This window comes from Astatotilapia calliptera, chromosome 18, assembly GCF_964374335.1.
Source record: "Astatotilapia calliptera chromosome 18, fAstCal68.1, whole genome shotgun sequence".
Classification (NCBI taxonomy): domain Eukaryota; kingdom Metazoa; phylum Chordata; class Actinopteri; order Cichliformes; family Cichlidae; genus Astatotilapia; species Astatotilapia calliptera.
Genome location: NC_137439.1, coordinates 19,406,055 through 19,427,468, shown reverse-complemented (window position 1 = coordinate 19,427,468; position 21,414 = coordinate 19,406,055). Strand labels below are relative to the sequence as shown.

Below are 21,414 nucleotides of genomic sequence, written 5' to 3'. Positions count from 1 at the left end.
ACCCTCTTAATCACCTGGCACTGATGAAATTTCCATGCACACATTTCGAGCTTTTCACGAACAGGATGTCTAAAATGTGGTTTCCTGCAGTGTGACCGGGTTAATCGTAAAAAATCAGTTACACACATATTTTGCAGTTTTTCTGAATGGTTCAGACACAGGTGTGAACAGCCCACACAGACTGTTTTATTATTTCATACTGCAATAAAAAAGTATGACTCCAGCAGATCATTTTCATATATTATAATACAGATGCAGAATTGAAAGTTTATTCTTTAAACAGCCTAGTATTTTACAAGAAATAGATAACTACTTGGAACTTTTGAACTTGTCCTTAAAACAGGACATAAGTGGGCACGAATCCTTGGGCTCTACTTTGCTGTCATTATCCATGAACACCCAGCCAAAAAGAGGGAGGAGGGGAGGAAGGGGGGTGGGGAACTAAAGTGTAGGGGGGAACTCAATAAATAAAAACAAAAAACAATGGATATAATCTCCAATCTTTCCCAAGCTACCCCATTCATGTATCCACACTTCAAAATATATATAGAAAACAAAACAAAACAATGAGATACAGTTTAGGCCAAATTTTAAATTTGTTAATTTTGGATGAAGCAGCTGAAGAGATGTCAGCAAATCAGCAGACTCTCCATTAGTTTGACTTCCTTGCTCACTTGGTTGGGGGTATCCCTCGACTGTTTGCTCCAGTCTGTTTCTCTTTAGGGTTAAACTTTTAGATCAAAGGTCCATTTGCACCAGAAAAATACGCTCTGCCTCAATGGCCAGTGTACTCCTGATAAAAGGGAAACAGAAAAATAAAGGGTGAAAGTCGAGGAAGCAGTTGGGGGTTTGGGTAAAGCAGCTGCTGTTCAAATTGGATACAGTCAGTGGGGGTGGGGGGGTTTGCTTGGCTGCAGTCCCTTAAAAGTCCTCCAAAGTTTCAATCTCTCCCATATTCAATCTCTCAGATGACGCATTCACAGAAAAACCTGAAAATGTAAAAAGAAACAACTCAATTAGCACATGAAACATAAAAAAAAGTAATCATTTTTCAGATGGATGTTTGTCCTAACCTAGTAGGCTGGGGTCTGCCCGGACCATCTTCTGCTTCTTTTTCTTCTTCCCTGAGGTGACTGTCTCAAAGCGCTGCTGCTGCCCACTCGTATGGTTGGACTGGTAAACTGATGAAGATCCTGTTCCACCCCAGACAGAATCCTTGGAAAGAGAGAAACTTGCACTTAAAAGACGGCTCAGCTCTCAGAGAAAAGGCTCAACGCAGTCCCACTAGATATCGCTGAACATAATGATGAAACCAGAGCTAACATTAATGCTTCGAATTCACTGTGGAGGGAAATGAAGTGTGAAATAATAGGAACTGCCACCAGTGACAGCGTTAAAACTGTCACAAACGAACTGAGGTGCTAAATAGCAGAGCCTAAAAAAAAAAAAAAAAAAAAAATGCACCTTTTATTTATTTTTTTCCTCATGTCAAAGTTTCCACCTGAAGACATTAAACACACGAGGCTACTGATGCAACCTACTGTAATTGAAACAATAAACTTGGGTGACGGAAGGTGTAATGGTGTCATGTACAGCTCAGTTTGCCCTTTGTTACATATAATTGTTTCCATCAGCGCCACCTTCTGATCAAGGAACAAACTACTCCTGTAATTCTACCCCAACTACTTTTATCATCAGAATCAGCATACTTTATTAATCCCTAAGGAAATTATGTAGGTTACAGTTGCTCCAGTACAGTAACATTAACAAAAACACACTAGACTATTTAACAATACAATATGTTAAGATATAAGGAATAGCACAATATATACAAATCACCAAATAATAAATATCCAGGGTTGACAGATGTGATTATAAATAAATATCAAGAAAATTGAAAGCAACATTACCGACAGACAATCTGACTGCACAGCTGGGACAAGCCAGACACCTGATGATTGTTCAGTTAGCTTTAAAAAGTTCACTGAAAGCCTTGCATTTTCTAAATATAGCCAAAAGACATGTGTTCACTGAATGGATGCCCCACTTTTCTTCACTACTTAGAAAGAGGCCAGCTCAAAGGTGTGTTAAACAGACAAAGGTGTCAAAGTAACACATCTGTCACCACAACATAGTGTTGCATGAGCTTCATAAGTGTAATTTTACAGATTATAGTATGATTAAAATCCTGGATGCTCAAAAATAACATCTTAAAAGTAAAACTATGATATACTACACTCAGTCCACTTTAATCCACAAATATATATATTTTTTATATAAATATGAGCTATCAAACTTTTCAATTAATGGGAGTTTGCTTTGGAGGAGTGACTGTATGTAAGCATGATCATACAGTCAAGGCTTCACATATTTAACTGAATTCTCTGATGTTTTGGCTATTTGATAAACTAAATTGTATTTTACATTTTAATAAAAAACTCAACTTACTAAAATCAGCCCAACCCTGATGGTAGAAGAACCAAACCTGTTAATATGATCAAGCACTTTGACATAAATTCCACTTTTACAAAATTATGACACTGAGTTTTTAGTGCCATTGTAAACAACACTATTAATGCGCAATATTGATGTGACATTGGGAGGTGTTGGTGTTCTGGACTGCATTGCATTTAAAAGTGTTCCTAATATTCTGCCTCCCTCATTTGTGGTAATGTGGTGGAAAACAATGTGAGAGTGCCCACTGTGTTTACAGTTCAAAGAAACCACTACACTCAGATTATTCTTCCAATAAACAAAAATGATTTTCATTCGCGTGTCAGGTTTTATACAAACAAAAGGTGCAGTGCTGCTCTGACTACAGACAACATAGACGAAAGGTGGCCTTCATGTTTTAGTAAAAGCAACATGGATTAATCCTTCATAACATTGATGTAGTGATAAAATTCACCTTTTCGACAATCTCTTTTTCTATTATTTAAAAAGAGCAGGCTAAAAAAAGAAAGAAAAAAGAAGTGCCATGTCGGCACTTGCTATGACTTAAGATTTATAAATTAGCTGATTAAAAAAAAAAACATTGTTATAGATGGCATCTTTCTGGGGTCATCTAAAGGGTGATGCAACAGTTTTAGTTTTTGCATACAGCCAGAAAAGCCACATAGTGAAGTGAAACATCACTTTCACCTCATTACAAGTCATATAAGGAAGTGACAATTGGTGTAACAACCCTTGTTCTTGTAAGTCCTGCTCACCTGCTGCTGCTGCTGCTGCTTGAGGGCTTGCTGTTGTTTCTGTGGTGCCTGTTTCTGTTGGTTAGCGTTCTGTTTGGCACGACGTTCTAGGAACTGCTTGGCAAAGTCCTTGGCCTCGGGAGTGTCCCCCAGGTAGGCCCTGATGTAGTCGTGCACCTCGTACGGAGAGTCCACTTCTTTGAGGAAAGATGCAAACGTAGGAACTGGCAGAGAGGAGGAGGAGAATATTTGTGTTTGGCTTCCAGAAAGGGCCCATTAATAGTTCCTGGTGGGATGACTTAGTAAATCATATTTAAAGACTCACCATCCAGGTTGTTGGCCGTGTTGAGGGTGTGCAGAGTCTGCTCACACCATTGCATGAACGTGTCCTGTTGACTCTTGTTGACACCTTGAAACAACTTTAGCAGCTTCTCCTCCTCCTCCACCTTCTTATTGGCTCGCCCACTCAAAGAGTTACTTCATGTGCACAAACAAATGAAAGAGGAAGACAAAGTAAGTCACTAAGATCTGCGTGTTACTCATCATATCCCTCACGCTGCAAATCATGCTATTCATCACAGCCCGTGACTAAGAGGGTTTGTAAAGTTTTGTCACTCTAAATAAATACCTGAGGTTGGCGTTGCCTTTATTGTTCTTCTGCGCGTTGCCTTTTCGGGTCTGTTGAGGTTGCTGGACAACTTCTTTCACAGCCTCATCCCAGAAACCCATATTTGAGTTGTGGGTGTCACCCCAGATGCTGCTGGAGTCTGAGCTCCAGTTACTGCTGCTGCTGCTGGTGTTAACAGACCCCCACACAGAGTTACTCAGAGAAGTCTGTGAAGAGAGCCAGACACGTCTCAGGTTAATTGGCCCATTACATTCATGAGATATCAGTACATTAGTTGGTATATAAAATGCCTAAAAATGGTAAAAGACAACTTAAAGTTTCCAAAGAAATTGACTGATGTGATAGTTTTGTCCATCTATCAGTTCAAGAACCCAAACAGATTGATTTCTTAAGAAATAAAAGTGTAAAACTTCACAACTTTAAAGTCAGAACAAGGATGAGTTGCAAATATTTGGTTACAAAGTAAGAAAACAAACAGATTATGCGAAGATCTGCTGATTCTGAAAATCTGCGGATTTGCCGATTCATCATAACTGGTGTAGTTGCTGGAATTCCTTTTAGCAGAAGTGAAACGTAAAACCAGAAGAACAACAATTACTGCCTTGTGGTTAAAGTGCCTCGAATAGGGAGGGAGGGAGGGACAAAGAAAGACATTCTACATTACAGCCAGGAAAGTGTTTCTGCAGATCATAATGATGCCACAGATGATTGAACACATTAGTCAAAAGAACGAATTAAAGTTTCACCCGACTGGCTTCTGAATTCTTCAGCTGTTGCTTAAACCGACCATCAATTTTTAATCAGTTCATCTCTGGTTTCAAGTAAACATCTGTGCCAAATCTGAAGAAACAGCTGTTGCTCGTGCAGAGGCATAAAACAGCAGATTTGTAAAATCACTAATTTAAAAACAAAAAAAACAATCAAATCACAATTTTGTGAACTCCTCCTGGGATTTAAACGAAAATTTCATTTGTCAATATTTTGGATGTTATTAATGATATTCTGCCTTAAAATGCTGACTCCACTAACGACTCATAAACAGCTCTGCTTTTCTACGAAGCTCTTATTCTGTTTCAGTCAACAATATCTTTTGTTATTGTTTGTGTCACATACAGTTCTGTTTTGAGTGCGCGTTTGTGGGGCAACAATAGGATGTTGTTGCTGCTGTTGCTGCTGCTCCTTCCGCTGTTTCATCTGCTGGGCTTCCTCCCTCTGAATCTCCAGCAAAGACTTGGTGGCAACTGGCTGTTTGGCCATGTTACCCCAACCTGACAACTTGGCATGAGGCTGCTGAGCCTGCTGCAGGGCCTGCTGTTGCTGTAGCTTAAGGATCTCTTGCTGCTGACGTCGATGCTGTGAAGTGAACACAGTATTAATATACATATAAACACATACACACATATATAGAAACAGCATCTCAATAACAAGAAACAAAGTACTGATGACAGACCATTATTGCTAAAAGTATTCACACACGTACAAACTTGAGCGATGTCCCATTCTTAATTCATATGGTTTGATATGATGTTGGCCCACCCTTTGTAGGTAAAACAGCTTCAACTCTTCTGGCAAGATATTCCACAAGTTTAGCAGTGTTTATGGGAATTTTGCACCATTTTTTTTTTCGGAAGAGCATTGGTGATGTCAGACTGGCTTGTTGGATGAGAGGGCCTGGCTTGCAAACTCTGCTCGAATTCATCCCAAAGGTGTTCTCTCTTGGGTTGAGGTCAGAATTCTGTGCAGGCCAGTGAAGTTCTTCGACGCCAAAGTTGCTTATCCATGTCTTTATGGACCTTTACTTTTTGCACTGGTGGAAGGTCTTGTCGGAACAGGAAGGGGTCATCCACAAAGTGTTCTCACAAAGTTGCAAGCATGAAGTTGCCCAAAATGTCTTGGTATGCTGAAGCATTCAAAGTTCCTTTCACTGCAACTAAGTGGCCAAGCCCAACCCTGAAAAACAACCCCACACCATAATCCCCCTCCACTAATTTTACACTTGGCACAATGTAGTCAGATAAGCATCGTTCTCATAGCAACCACCAAACCCAGACTCATCCATCAGATTGAAAGATGGAGAAGCGGGATTCATCACTCCAGAGAACACATCTCCACTGCTCTAGTCCAGTGACAGCATGCTTTACACCACTACATCTGATGCTTTGCCTTGCACTTGGTGATGCCTAGGTGCCTGATTTTATACACCTGAGGCCATAGAAATGACTGGAACATGTTAATTCAATGATTTGGATGGGTGAGTGAATACTTTTGGCAATTCAGTGTATGAAAAAATTAATATAGTGTATACAGACAGGTTACACTTTTGAAAAGCACATAACAGCAGCAGTTCACTGAAAATTAAACTGGTCCACTCTTCTTACCTCGTCCCGCGCCTGTCGTTCTCTCTCTTCCTCCAATTTCTGGATCTCAGCCAATGACAGGGCATTCTGAGTCTGGTTTATAGTGTTTGGTGACTGCTGGCCCCACTTTGATGAGGATGGAAGCTGTGGACCAGGATAAGGCATTTTGTAAACTTTAAAGTCATCTCGTACTCTGTATTTTTAATAAATAAGGGTTATGTTTATACCTTCATTTGTGCAAGCTGCTGCTGTTGCTGCTGCTGTTGTTGCAGCCTCCTGAGGGCCTCTTGTTGCTGTTGTCTCTGTCTCTGCAGCTCCTGCTGTCTTTGGGCCTCCTGGTCTCTCCTCTTTTGCTCTTCCTGTTGTTGGGCCAGGGCAGCTGCCACTGCAGCAGCTGCCACCTCTTCCTCTGCTCGCTTCTCTTCCTCACGCCTCCGCAATGCTTCCAGTTCCTCCTGCTTTCTGCGCTCCTCTTCCTGGTGAAGCAGATACAAAAACTCAATAAGCTCAGTGCTGGGTTCAAGAAGAGGAATTATTAGACACGATTTTGTACCCTTACCTGTTTGCGTAGGAACTCTTCTCGCTTCTTTCTCTCCTCCTCTTCCCTCCGCCGTTCTTCTAATCTTCGAAGAGCTTCCTCCTGTGCCATTCTTTCCTCTTCCTCCTTTTGTCTCCGATGTGCTTCTTCCTGTTCCCTTTGCCGTCTTAGTGCCTCCTCCTTAAAATTCACAATGTTGTGTCAGTTCAAGCCTCACACCAAATGAACAAATCAAAGGGTGACTCCAAAACATAAAAACCCAACTGATATCTTTTTTTTTGACTACCCAGTGGTTGTTGTCATTGGAACGCAACATGAATAAAGCCTGATTACAGCTAGTCTGTAAACAATATTACTAAGAATTTGCTAAGCAATGAATGCTTAGCAAATTCCAAGCGACACTGCTTACAAACTAGCTGGTGCCACCTTTTTTACGTTACAATGCAACTCTGACATACTGTATCTGTATAAAGCACCTGATACATCAATACTGCCCTTTGTTTTGTTTTTTGTCTCTACTACAAAAAAACGATCAGGAAATGGGTTCTACTTTACAGCTTCAACAGGCAGAAATCTAGAGGGAAAACGTCTTTCCCTCTATACAGTAAAAGTCAATTCCGCATTTCTAGCTTCATGGGTAAAAAGTCTGCTCAACCCACTTTAACATTGAATTTTGCTGCCCATGTGAATTTTTCACTCTTTACAGTACTGACCTAAGACTCCCTTCATTGGTTAGAATTTATTTAAAAGACAGAAATGAGAGGCCGGAGGTGCAGAAGAGTCTGCCCCCTCTTACACTGTGTGAATAAGAAAACCTCAAAGATTGTCTTTTGCCCAGTGCCACTAAGACATGTACTCATTCCATTTTTAAGTGCTTCTATGAAAGCGTTCCACCTGTTTCTGCCGTGCAAGCTCCTCTTCTTCCAAACGTTTCCGTTCCTCCTCCTGTCGAGCTCTCAGGGCATCCTCCAACCGTTTCCTTTCCTCTTCCTCCCTTTTAGCTCTCATTTCTGCCTCACGCCTCTCAAGCTCCAGCTGACAGAAAGGAAAATAATGAACTTAAGGCATTGTTCACAGAAACGTGATCTCAAAATAATAGTCGGACATTTCAGACTTCTATTGCTGTATTCCAAACTTCTGAGATCTTTAGAGGTTAGTAGAGACACTGTAAAACACTCGTAGACCAAGATTTTTAATCACCTTTGCATTCTTTGCCTTCTCAAACTGTTGCATCTGCTCAATAGTTGGAGCCTGTGCCATGGAGTCTATGGGTAAATCCCATACACTGCTGCTATCCCACGCTGTTGAAAATGATTCAATTTTATACATTACACTTGCCACAAAAACACATTTCCATCACTTCAAGATACTAAAGTAAGAAACTCACTGCTCTGAGAAGCTTGTTGGAGGTTAGTTGTGCAGGAAGCCTGAGTAGACGGGTTCTGCATTTCCCACACAGAACCAGAGTCTTGTACAGACAGAGATCGGGTAACAGGAGGTAGGAGGCTCTCAGATGCTCTACAGTAATATAAAGCAAACACATTAATGGATTCAGTTTCCCTTGATGTCTCTAGAGGTAACATTTTTAAACACTGAAATACTTATGATAATAATGATGCTATCAACCTTATCTTAAGAGCCTGGTATTGCTGTTGAAGCAGGTTGATCTGCTGTTGGTGCTGCTGCTGCTGCTGAAGAGGAGCTGAGCTAAGAGCTGCAGCTTTCTGCTGGGCCAGGGCCTGAGCATACTGCTGCCTAAATGGAGGAAGATGGGTAGATAGTGATTAGGAAAAAAAGCAGTATAGTGGCTGGGGGTTTCGTAGTGTGGAATCAAAGCAAAAGCAGCATGGGTTTGAACACTTTCAACCCTTTCATGTGGAGTTTGCCTGTTCTCCCTGCTGTGTTGCAGGTTTTGTCTGGGAGCTCCTGTTTCTCTTGGCATTAAAAGCATTCCATAAACCTTTTTTTGGTAAATAAAACCACAAATAATGTGGACAGTTCACAGTTCCATCAAGCAAGGCAGTTATTGATAAATAAGATGACATTCAACAAAGTCAGATGCTGATATTTATGCATTGTGTCAAATCAATATTGGACCAGCTGCTTCTTCTTTCAGCTGCTCCCTTTAGGGGTCGCCGCAGCAGATCATCTGACCCTATCTTTAGCATCCTCTTCTGTCACACCACACCCTCTCATGTCCTTCACTGCAGCCATAAATCTTCTTGTCCTCACTAGCTAAAGTGGAACTTTTTTTTAAACCAACTCAATGTTTGATGAAGTGTTGAGTCAATAAAACTAGTATTTTTAATCGAAATAAGTTATTGTTGCACAGAAAGCAAGAATAAATAAGCAATAATGTCTCAACTTAAACGGGAACTCTACCAGTTTTACACACCACAGTCTGTCTGCAGGTCTTGGGCAGTAATACTTCATATGTAAACCAATTTGCCAATTTGTTGCTTCAAAGTGAGCTGTGTGAATTTGCTGATGTAGTGTTAAATCTGAGCCTGGCATACCTGAGGAGGTATTGATATTGGAACTGCTGTAACTGGTAAAGGTTAAGAGCAGTGAGCTCCTGGTGCCTCTTCAACCTCTCTTGATCCCCATCTCCCTTCAAAACATAAGAAAAAAGAATTACAATAAAAATCATGTTTTTAAATCAAGTTGGAGAAAAAGCAAAGCATTAAAAAGCTTCCGATCTCTCTTTCTAGCTGCCCATCTAATTCAGCATCACAGGGAGGCTTGAACTGTTGCCTCTCACTAGGTGAGAGGCGAAAAGAGTTCATGTTATATTGTGCTTTAAAAGATAATACAAGGAGGTTTCCTTGCGTTTCTATACACACCCTTCTATTTTAAAAAGGGACTACTACACCACCTACAGGATAAAAGGTAGTACTGATTCTACTTCTGATTTGAAAAACAGTCCCTCCACATTTAAGAATCAAATGGAGAACACTTTGCAGGATCCTTACCTGTAGAGGTGGAGGTGCAGAACCTGGAGTAAATGGTACCCTGCCCCAGATCTTCACGATCTCTCCCAGAGGCTGAAATACTTCATCACACCCTCTTTTGACCAAAAGGTTCATTGTGAAGTACCCAGCCTGAAACCACTCTGTCATCTCATGGTTACTGAATGGACCTAAAGGAGCACAAAAAGACAGCAGAAAACATTCAGGAGTCTGTTTTTTAAGACAAAACTACAATCTAAGCTACACTCTGACCAGATGAAGTCCAGGCTTACCCTGTATCTCCCCCTGGGGGTCTTTGTAAAACCACTTGAGAGCAGCTTCATGGGTCAGGGGCAGGCCTGCAGGCTTGGGCTTCTCTGAAGTCTTTGCTGCAAGTCTGTCATCATCCACCCCACTGTCCTGTAGGTACGCTACCATCTTTTCCGCCTCCTGGAAAGGATTTTTTTTGTTTTTTTTAAAGAAAGGCATTAAAATTACTCCTAAGCCAAATCAAAACTGACACAAAAGACTGCCTTGTCTCAGATGATTAAAAAAAACCCAAAACATAACAGCTTCTTTCTGAGCAAAGAGTTGCTTTTAAAAACCTGATCATTATCCCTCTTGGGTCCAGGGAATAATTGGCCGTTTTTGATTACTTTTGATTTTACCTATATTTCGCCTTCAAAAACCTTTTATCTTGCATTGTTTGGTATCAATATTTTGACATACTATATTAGTACAATTGATCTAAATCAAGACAAAAAAATTAATTATCTGAATAGAAAAAAGTTATTTTTTACTGTACAAACCACAAATATGCTTAACGAATCATTTTCATAACTTGAAATGCAAATAGAAATGGCAAATTTCTAAAAATTATGCACAAGTTCTGCAAACGACAAAGTTATATGGTACTATTTACCTAAAAATGCAGCCAAGGTCTCAGGTGTTTTTTATATAACAAATTTCCCACGTGTGGGACTAATAAAGGTTATCTTATCTTATCTTATAACCATTTAAAACTATTTACAGAACAATCAGGTGTGCAACATCAAATAAGAAGGCACGCAAATTATTTATGCAACTCCAAAGTTTCTATCCACTATAAGACAGAATTCCACAGGCCTAAACCCTGCAGGTCTGACAACAGGAGGGGTATCAGTCCTCTCTTCCATGTGGAGACAGCATTTACACTGGAATCTGCCATTTGTGGCTTCTTTGGATCAACTGTGACATTTAGCAGTATAACTGACACACAAAACAAAACAATGACTACACAACACACTAACTATAGCCTCCAAACACTATTAACGTCACTAATGTCTCACATATGAAAACTTGCTCTGTCTCTTTCTTTCGCTCACCCGCTTTCTCTTGCCAGTGACACTCCTAAAACTTCCCTCTCTTCCTAAATAACCAAGTGCCACATGTTACCATATCTTTTTTTTTTTGATTGACTAGCATGGTACGCTTTAACACCAATAGGGAAGGGGTGATTTTTCTTTTTTCACTCACAAGCGGAGCGTGTTTGGTAGCGCTGTCCTTAGAAAACGCTGTTTTTACCGTTTCTTCCTGCCGTAAACACCACTGTTTTGTTCAGAAAAAAACTCTTCATAACTCTGGTTCTACGTGGCCCATCGACACAATTTAAAAACTGGTATATAGTTTGAAGTCCACACTTTTGACCCAAGTTGAAATGGAGACTTTGGGTTGCTGCGTCGTCTTAAATTGGTTATGTGAATTTGACGCACCGGCGCGTCCATAGACCCCAGAGGGTTAATGAAATTAGTCAAATGTCTGGTATTATAATATTCTTGATATAGTTTCTCCTTTAGCAACAAGATTATAACTGATCTCATGACTGTGGATTTCTGGTTGATGACCACAGTCCTGCTGACACACCTTCATGATAAAAGTTTACATAATTACCTGTTCAAAGTGTTTTAATCCCTCGTCTTCATCAGTGTCATGTGACACAGTGTTGGGCCTGCCAAAAGGTGACATTATATTTGAAGGAAATGGTAAAGGATTGTTCATTGGCACAGAAACCTCTATGGGCTTTTGCTGTGGTATATGGAGAGTAGGTGATGGAGCAGAAACTTCTGTATGGAAAAAAACAAAAAACAAAATGTTTGTATTTTTGGCACATGCAGAAAAAATAAGTAATATTTACAGTGAAACTGCATAAAAGTCCCACCTGTAAGGGTGGTAGAAATGTGGGTCATAGGAAGAGATTCCAGTATGCTATTAGACATGGGGACATGCACAGGGACTTTGCAGGGCTCTGGGGGGAGTTCCAGGGGTGGCTGTCGCTCAGCTGGCCTCTCAGGGTCTTCTGTCCTGCTAGGCAGGTTTGGGGACAAAGACTGAGCAGGAGAATGGGGCTCTGAGACAGTTGGAGGAACAGGTGGGGCCTCCTCTGGTACTCTAGCCAACTCTAAAGTAAAAATTACAAATCACAATATGAAATTGTCATAAATAATAATTAGGTTTTGTAATATTAAAAAATGTGTATTAAAATGTGTGCGTTGTGTCAACAGTGATTAGTTGATATTGTATCACATCCACATAATTTTCCACATTCTTTTGTCATGTTTGAATCACGCCTTTAAACAGCCATCATTTTATTTTAGAAAAATGGTTGAAGCACAAAACAGGCCAGCATCTGCAGCGCAATCCATTGTGTTTTTTAGTGTCCTTGAGACTGTGGCTGAAAGACTCCCACAATTTCTCCTTACAGACAATACTTTGACTGAAAGTATATTAATCTAAGCAACTGCTGGGATGTATATGAAATTTTTGCATTAGTACATCTCAACCAGTTTCCAGTCAACATGCTCGTCCACTAATGCTAGGCTCATACTGCAAGACCTTATAAATCACTGAAATCTGACTGATGACAAGTATTTTTCTGGAATCTTATGTTACTGGTCATACTGCAGCACTCACACTAAAATCTGGTTCTGGAAACTGCAGACAAAATGTTCGAACTATAAGAGATTTTTTTTCCCCCCTTCTGTACATTGAAGTTCATACAGTAAGAGACCGCCATCACCCTGAAGGCTGAGCTTGGCTTCGGGGAATGCCATTTCCCAAAAGTGAAACAGCCCAGTCTTTTTGTGCGCTTCATAAAAAAGACTTTCATTTCCAAAGTGCTTACAAAACTGTGAGTCTTACAGTCTATTTAGATGTACTTCTATGTAAAAACCGTGACTGACCTTTTCGGTCAGCTTCTCTTTTGGCCTCGGTTTCTGTCTCTTTGGTCTCCTTGGGTTGGCAGTCTTCGTCCTCCAGGCCCTCTTCACACACTTCCAAGGGTTTGAATTCAATCTCTGCCTCTTCCAAGATCGGCTCCTTGGAGGCTTTCTGCTATTATGAAGGGAAAAGAAAAAAAAAAAAAAAACACTTTTGAAAATTTGGCACACATATCCCTTAAAGCCATCAGCGTTTTGAAGCCAGTTCAGGATAGTCAAGTCTTTCCATTTATCAGTATAATGGTTTCTGCCTGAAATCACCTTGAGTGAGAGAAATGCCCCCGATGAGTCAAAGGTGCCCGCCTCCTCGTCTGCATCCTCCAGACACCACTCTGGCAGGCTGTCCCTCTCATCTTCAAGGCTGCCACTGCCTGACCTTGGCCTCCTGTAGCCACGCTCGTCTTCTCTTGCATCAAATGGGAAACGGCGACGCTGGTCTGGGTGTTCCCGCCACCCTGCTGACCGAGGCCCATCTGGAGAGACAAAATAAATACAAAAAAAACATTGGAAAATAATGAGAAAACCATTTTACTCATGATATACTTTAACTTCATGCAGATGTTCAGCAGTAATACATTTGCCTGTGCAAGTGAAATGCAGTTTAAAATAAAGAATCAATGGTGAAGAATCACTCATCTCACTCTTAGCACGCTTTGTTGGCTGGTACTTTATAGAAGCAGTAAATTACTGACAGCCAAGCTAACAAAACGCCCATGATACAGAAAGAGGTGGAGCTGGAGAATTCAACTGAATTCAACTTTGTGCGCTATCATGAATACCAAAAACCAACCAGCAGTTTGGCTGTGAAACAAAAAACTTTTTTCTCAAACAGGCAGTGGCAGTCACCACAAATACATTTATCTCTGATAAATGTATCGGTAACGTGGACTGTGCAGTGCCCACCTGGGCTTGGGGGGCACCACCGGTCATTGTCCCGCCGAGAACCTGCCGGGCGCCAACCCCCCTCATCATCCTCACCATTCTGATCATCACGAGAAGTACGCCAGTTCTCACTTTCTGAACGCGTGAAGTCGTGCTTCCTCGGGAGTCCTGCTCCACCGTCCTCATAATTACCTCGCACTGAAAACGATGGAGTGAAAGGTAAATAACGATTATATTGACAATGAGATCATAATTTGTGTTACCAAACTCATGCCTCATCGACATTCTTCAAAAATCTCAACTTCCTATTGGTCAAAAGTTCAACTTGCATAAACACACTTACTGTGATTGATCTGAAAATGTCCTGGAGCAGCATCTGTCACAAAAACAAAGCAACAAATAGATAAGCTAAGTTCATTCGCCCCAAAAGATCACCACATATTGATTATTTGAGGAGCAAAATGTGACACCAACCTGGGTCTTTTCGACCTGGTTTTTCAAACCTTCTATCTCCCCTATTGATAGAAAGAAAGTCATTATATAAAGTTATGACTGTTATGCCAAAAGGAAGAAAAAAAACGTCAAGCTTTGACAGAAAAAGATGAACATTTTAATACCTTTCTTCCCAGCTTTGGGAGCGATGCATCTCCCTTACTCCACGACCAAAACCTTCCACATCGTCAAAACTTCTTTGGTAAAACCCTCCATCTCCTCTGCCCCGACCTGAAAACAATCACAAACACTAATGAGATTCAGTTGCTCATAATCATATTCCACAGGCTTTCCTTTGGTTGGGATATTTAACACGGTTATAAAGGAACAAATGCCGCTAAGATACTCCAGCAACTCCTCTTGCAAATTATTTGCATTCAGCATTATATTCATCAGCAGGAGTTCTACCATGGTCCATAAACCCAAATCTGCTGAATCATGATGGTGTACTCTCCATTCACATTTTTATCCAGAGGTGTACAAGAAAGCAGCTCCTGAGATTTTTAATTGAATCTTTTCTCTCATGACTCACAGACAACACCCTTGAACAAGGACAAATCAGTTTGGCTGATGAAGTATTCTGCAATGTTTTACTGCCATAGTAAATGGCCTGTATTTGTATAGCGCTTTACTAGTCCCTACGGACCCCAAAGCGCTTTACACAACCAGTCATCCACCCATTCACACACTGGTGATGGCAAGCTACATTGTAGCCACAGCCACCCTGGGGCGCACTGACTGCTTCTAGTGAAGAACAATAACTTACTTTCAGACTTTTTTGTGTCACTGACTAACTTTCTATTTATAATTAAACTGCCTATCTATATAGCTATAGCGTGACCTCTTGATCAAACTTTAAAGTATTAGTTCAGGAAAAGTATACCTGACATGACCAATGCCAGTAAAAACAGTTCTTTTGTTTATGAATATTAATAGCTATTTATGATTAATATTTAACCTCGCCCACACTGTGTATGTAAAACTGAACATGTCGACAGCAAAAGATCAACAGTCCAGACATCAGGGCCTTAAATTGTTTAAAAAAAATATGTAAATAAATAATCTGAATTTCAAGACCAAACTCTGGTAGCTGGTAACATAGCAGTTTCTATAAAAGACGTTTGTTTCTTAACACGTTATATTTTAGAAAATTATTACAGATAAAAGGTTACGTCTTTGAACTAAGTCAAAGGTCAATGTGAAATCATAGTGACATACTGTTGCCACACACTTAACATGACCTCTGTCTAACACTGCAACTTTACTGGAGTGCATTAGCATGCAAGAATCTTGAAATATTACACCGATCCTTATTGCAGCCTACAGTTTGCAAGCAAGCCATGCCATCATTATGTAAATGCCTCATCTTATTATTTACAATTTCCAAGAATGATGAGCGAAAGAAGAGGTAGACTGATTTTGTGAAAAGCCATGTAGATGGAAAGCTGAGAATTACCAGCAACACCCACCTCTCCAGTCAACGGTTTACACCAGGAAATTTTACAAATTTCCTTTGGAATAATCTGGGATTCACAGATGAACACTTTATGCTGGCAGAATGTATATCCTTTGCTCCAAGGCTGACTAACAGTAATTTATTTTACTCTGGTGTGAGAAAATACTCATTTTTTTAATAGATCTGCATCGTGACTACGCCTAAACAAACGTCCGTCTGCTTTCAGAGACAATCTTCCACCTTTAGGGCACATCAGTGCGAGGCAACATTTTGCTGAGTAAGCACATCACCTACGGGATACTAGTATTACACTATACTGTCTCAAACTCTGGACACACTGCCAGGCTGTTTTAAAGGCACTTTAACTGTATCCAGTTGTCATGACTTTCCTGAAACTGCATACACACATCAACTACACACAGATGTGTCTGTTATACTGTGGGGGCACTTGGTTCTGTTACTTCCTTTATTTTATAGAGGGAAATCAAATAAAAAGTTGTCAAGAGGGATCACTTTTATCTTGTGACAAAACATTTCTATACTGATTCACTGATTAAACGTGTGGGAGCTTCTGGACTGGCATCTAAAGGCCTTTAACTTCCCTGGACAAATTTGCAGGATTTATTTTTTGAACCAAGCTCAGTTTTTCAGCTCCAAATAAACCGATCTGACCAATCAGACCACTGTAGGGCTGCTCGATTATGGCAAAAATGATAATCACGATTATTTTCACTGAAATTGAGATCACGATTATTTGACGATATTTATTTAACCCTTTAAGACCTACTATAGAACCAAGTCCACCAGAGCTTATATTATTTTTTTTACATGCTGTAGTGCCATTTGTGGGAGCATTTCAAGTTGCTATACATCAATACAACTGTTATAGCCCATATTTTAATAATATGTATGCATTAAGTCCATAGTAATTACATAAATTGCAAAAAAGTGCAATAAACTACAAAAAAATTGAAAATCGCTTTTGTTTTGTTTACATATATTTCTACTTGGAGAAATTTAAGAGGTTTATCCCTCAAAACTTTAAATACAATAAAGTTGCAAAAAATAGTTTCCCACCACAGGAAATTTATTTTGAGTGTCTTCATAGTTTTATTTTGGAGATACAGCAATTTTTATATACTGCAGGAAAAACAAAAAACAATCCTATGATGCAAATTTGCAAAGAAAACAGCAGGTGCATCATTTCACTGTGGGAAGTGTTACGAACAGCTGATAGGAACGGCAAAGCGTGTTTCTGGAATATTATGTTTTTGTTCCTGCAAGCGCTTTTTATGCAATTTTTGCAAAGCTATATGTGGAACGAAACCGTGACCGAGGACAAGCTGATGGCATCAGATGTAAGTACAACTCCTCCGGTTTCATATGCAAAACAAATTATTGCGCTAGCTTACACGGTTCAGGTTCTACAGGGATTTAAAAATAGTTACGCAAAACGGAGCGTGCTGCTCTGACCGGCTTTAAAGGGTTAACAATGACTTTAAAAAAATAATATAAAATAGTGTGCAACACCACTGAAGTTTTTTTTTTTTTAAACTCTCTTTTCAACCAACGGCAGTCACTCTCCTCTCCAAATAACTTCTGCTTAGCTTTCCGAGCTTCCCTCGGGTCCTCTTAATCAGCAGTCTCCAACCTTTTTTGCGCCACGGACCGGTTTATGCCCGACAATATTTTCACGGACCGGCCTTTAAGGTGTCGCGGATAAATTAGGGAGGGGCTAATAATCGGCTCAGTCATTTTTAATGATCGTTGAAAGCCCAGATCGTAATCGTGATTAAAATTCGATTAATTGAGCAGCCCTAGACCACTGCATTTGGTAACAAAGCAGTGGTAGCTCAAAACACTCTTGTTGGAAGAACACAGCCTCATTTCTCCAACAAAGAATTAAACCTGTCTGTCTAGAGATTAGATCCAACATATTACTTCTCCTTGAAATTATAAAAGGAAACACAACTTACTCATGTATTCATGAGCTTAGATACATTCTTACCTCTACCCCTTGAAGTACTTCGGCCTCTTGGTGCCCCTGCTATCAGCCCACCTCCACGCCCTGTGAGCCGAAGTACAGCTGCACTGTTTACAGACATGGAAAAATTTCTCTGCAAATACAAACAGAAGGGAGGGGAGCAAACGGAGGGGAAGCCAAGTCTGAGCTCTTGTCTTTGTATCCGCTCTGTATTATAAAGCTAAATTAGTAAATACAATGCATATGCCATTAAAATAATAATATTGCAATTGGCCTCACGCCAGCTTGACATTAATGTCATTGTTCTGATCTGGTTGATACCTGTTCCTCCTCTGTAAAAGACACGAGTGCCAGAGGTGGCAGGGGCTCCTCTTGCAATATGGGCAGAAACTCCTTATCGTGTAGGTCTATAGGGATCTGGACAACACAAACGCACAGTACGAGTTTTCACAATTAAGATACATTTCATTCAATTTTCAAAGACTATTATAGCACAACAAAATATGGGGGATGAAATTCAATCTTGGCAGTCACACACTTTGTATGAAAATCCCAATGGCTACGATCTTGCGTCAACATCTAACGCTGACGTTACGGACGTACCCACCTTGTTATCCTTTACATAAAGTGCTAACATTTCTTCTCTCCCGTAGCGATATTCTGCAAGTTTATACTTTGGCAATGCAGGTGAGAGGGGTGGAGAGGCAATAGCATTGCTGCTTCCACCACCACCACCACCACTGCTGCCTCCTCCTCCAGACAGGGCACGCAGCCTGCAGACAGAGACAAAGCAGTAAAAACATAACGGACAGAGAAACATCAATCAAGCAACAGGTCTCAACATGAACGAGAAAACCAGTTTCACAACCTAAAAATCACTTCATCCACACCAATTATTAAATCACGCCAGTTCAATTACCATTCTGGTCCAAAGTTAAGTGTCTGGGTTTCGGCCATTCTCCCTTGAAGTTCTGCAAATGTGGAAATGGAGGTAAAGGATTAGTGCCAAACATCTGCCATCCCCGCCCCCCAAAAAAACAACAGCAAAAAAGAACACATAGACAGTCATGCAGCCTAATACTGCTTATAAGTGTTACTGCATCCATTCAAAATTGGATGTGTGCATGTCTTGACTTGGAAATATAAATGGGTATTCCAAAATTGCATGTGGCATAAACAGACAGGGGAACTGCAGTACTGGTCTGCACCTGTATATACAGTTTTTACTTTAATTGCTGAAAATCTTGAAAACTAAAACTCAGGCATGTCAAACACATTAGGGGTTTGTCCCTGGCTTTAATGCATTTCAACTCCTCAGGCTATGTAGCCCATCCCACAAGCACACAACCAGTGTACAATTTCAATGTGCTAAAGCTATTTTAGGACATCTCTCAGCCCGCAAGGAGGCTGTGGCAGACACCTGTAATTGACGACTGAGATGGACTTTCTTTCAGCAAAAACAACTCTCCCCAAAATAATCATGTTATGCCAGCATCATTAGTTGTTTGTTTATGCTAGTGTCCCTACTACCAAGACGTTCCCTTCACCCTTAACCTGGAAGCACAGATCTAAGGCACAGGCCTTCCTCAAACATCAGGCACAAAAGGCGACAGCAGACTTACAATAGCCTTGACCATATGGAAGCCTGAATAAGCCACGTGTAAGTTGGTAGTTACAGCAATAAATACAGCAACCGGAGGGGGGCTTGCGATATTTGTGGTGTCTCTTCTGTGAGTTTAGGCACACTTTAAAGCTAGACCTTTGATTGGCCGGCTTTATATAACGATACGGCGTGTTTGAAATTATTAACGCGTAATCTGTACACAGCAATATAACTTATCAGTTTTATGAAGTCAATGTACCGTTACAATTTTGTTAAGCAGCTTAAATGGTACAAAATACGAGTGAGCGTTAAACTCCTGTAAAGTTTTCGGGAAAGTCACCGAGTCCATCGTTTAACTCCTAACAAAACTACAGTAGTCAACCTCCAGCCTTGATTACGTACTAAGTGAAGTTAATGTTGCTGAATAATGTTAAAGCTGGCTTTGCAATGCTCGCTGTGATGGTCACTGAGGAAGGTTCAGCAAATCACCCTCAGCTGCCAGCACTGCGTTAGCCAACGCAGCAAACTAGCAAGTCCTGTAAACACCTAACGTGGATATTTAAAGCATTCACTGCACATTCGTGACTGTCATTATCCAGCATGTTTTGCGACTGTTAAATGCTCATAGTGGGGTTATAGACGTGCGGAAAGGTGGCGGCAGAATTGTAGTTAAAGAAGCGCTTTACTGCCTGGTGCAGAGTATTTTTTGCTATCCAGAAAGACGATGGCCAACGGTGGTTATCCCAGCGTGCTAGCTAACTAATTAGCCAGCAACGTTTAATCCCAACCTAGCTATCGTATATGTGTGACAAGTAAAGGCAGACGCGTGTACTGACACTGTTTTAGTTTATCACAAGAGAGTAGGTAAAGCTTATAATTCACATAAACTGTGTAACACTGCTCCGGAATAAGTTAATCCCCCCCTCCCATCCAATCACCAATGCTTATAGCTAGCATGCTAACGGGTTAGCCAACTAGCTCCACGCGGCCTCCCGAGCAGCCTGGATCGACGACTACCTTTCCTTGTCAAAACGGCCCGCACACGGAGGCACTGGGGCCCGGTGCTGCAAGGCCAAGTAAACATGGTGGTAGAACCAACAACCCCAAGCGCCCCAGATCCTCGCAATTTGCCCCCCTGACGTGGCGGCTACCTAACGCGAATGATTTTTTCCTCGCTAGTGTGTCAAACTTTGGCTGTCTTACCTCCGCTTGTTCTGACAGCACAAGGTTTGTATACGAGCTGTGTGGCTCTCTCTGGGCTCTCTCTCTCTCTTCGTTTTCCACAAGATGGCTGAGCGCAGGTCACATGACAGCAGATATATAAACCCGAATGCCGAGGACAGATTTGCTGACTGCTACACACAGTAGCAGCCTGTGGTAATGTTCTGGCTCATAATGTTAATTTTAAATAAAGTGAACTTTGTATTTATCCCTTAAAAACCTTGAGAAAAGGACGTGACACGGGCCTCTCCGCAATAAGCCAGTAAACTCAGTATAATGCAAACTTTGCATATGTAACACCATATACGAAACATGTATAAATGGCTCACTGTACAGCAATAATTGTATAGACTACTGCCATAAATAAATACAACTGTACTGGAATACTATAAATGCCATTAAAACAGCCCTTAACATTTTGATTTCTGTTTTCTTTATTAATTTGTAGAATGATAGGAAAATAGCGCTGTTTTTGATATGATCCCATATTAAGTAAGTACAGGCCCAGTATTACTGATATCACTACCGACACGTTAGGTCGGTTAGTTAGTCAGAAATTTCGAGTTTTTCCGAGTTCGCAGTTGGAATTTTTATCTGATTTCGAAAGTCAGAGAAGCAGATAAACCAATTTAGCAATCGAAGATGGCAGCACTGAATATAATCAAACATTTTAATGCCTATTAAATACCTGCTTGTGTTACCTTCCACAATAATTAGTTAACACAACAAAACAAACAAACTTTTCATTGTTTTGTTTTTGGAAAGGCACCACTAAAGCACAATAAGAGAGAAGGCACATCTTGCTATATACAGCTGTGTTAAAATATGTTATTATTGTTGGCTGCTTGAGGTAACTTGTGTTT

The 21,414-nt window shown here is 40.6% G+C and overlaps 1 protein-coding gene across 13 annotated transcripts; it reads right to left on the bottom strand.

Annotated features, from left to right (window-relative positions):
* Nucleotides 1-129: 129 nt before the first annotated feature.
* On the bottom strand, nucleotides 130-20,641 carry gigyf2 (GRB10 interacting GYF protein 2). 13 transcript variants are annotated; one of them, XM_026148944.2, is made up of 29 exons: nucleotides 20,534-20,641; nucleotides 18,647-18,698; nucleotides 18,335-18,500; nucleotides 18,049-18,144; nucleotides 17,752-17,860; nucleotides 14,413-14,518; nucleotides 14,270-14,310; nucleotides 14,139-14,171; nucleotides 13,817-13,993; nucleotides 13,175-13,386; nucleotides 12,878-13,028; nucleotides 11,857-12,096; nucleotides 11,589-11,761; nucleotides 9,953-10,109; nucleotides 9,684-9,850; nucleotides 9,228-9,322; nucleotides 8,338-8,466; nucleotides 8,099-8,229; nucleotides 7,912-8,012; nucleotides 7,606-7,746; nucleotides 6,733-6,891; nucleotides 6,401-6,649; nucleotides 6,195-6,317; nucleotides 4,930-5,169; nucleotides 3,817-4,022; nucleotides 3,514-3,665; nucleotides 3,210-3,412; nucleotides 1,074-1,215; nucleotides 130-989 (listed from the first exon to the last, which is right to left on the bottom strand). In XM_026148944.2, the coding sequence occupies exons 2-29, from the start codon at nucleotides 18,682-18,684 to the stop codon at nucleotides 922-924; spliced, it is 4,005 nt and encodes a 1,334-aa protein (XP_026004729.2). In that variant the 5' UTR covers nucleotides 18,685-18,698; nucleotides 20,534-20,641; the 3' UTR covers nucleotides 130-921. The 13 variants fall into 13 exon arrangements, with proteins under 13 accessions (XP_026004729.2, XP_080149177.1, XP_080149181.1 ...); XM_080293051.1 differs by having other exon boundaries at nucleotides 9,228-9,326; nucleotides 9,685-9,850; XM_080293055.1 differs by having other exon boundaries at nucleotides 1,074-1,217; nucleotides 3,215-3,412; nucleotides 9,228-9,326; nucleotides 9,685-9,850.
* Nucleotides 20,642-21,414: the final 773 nt, after the last annotated feature.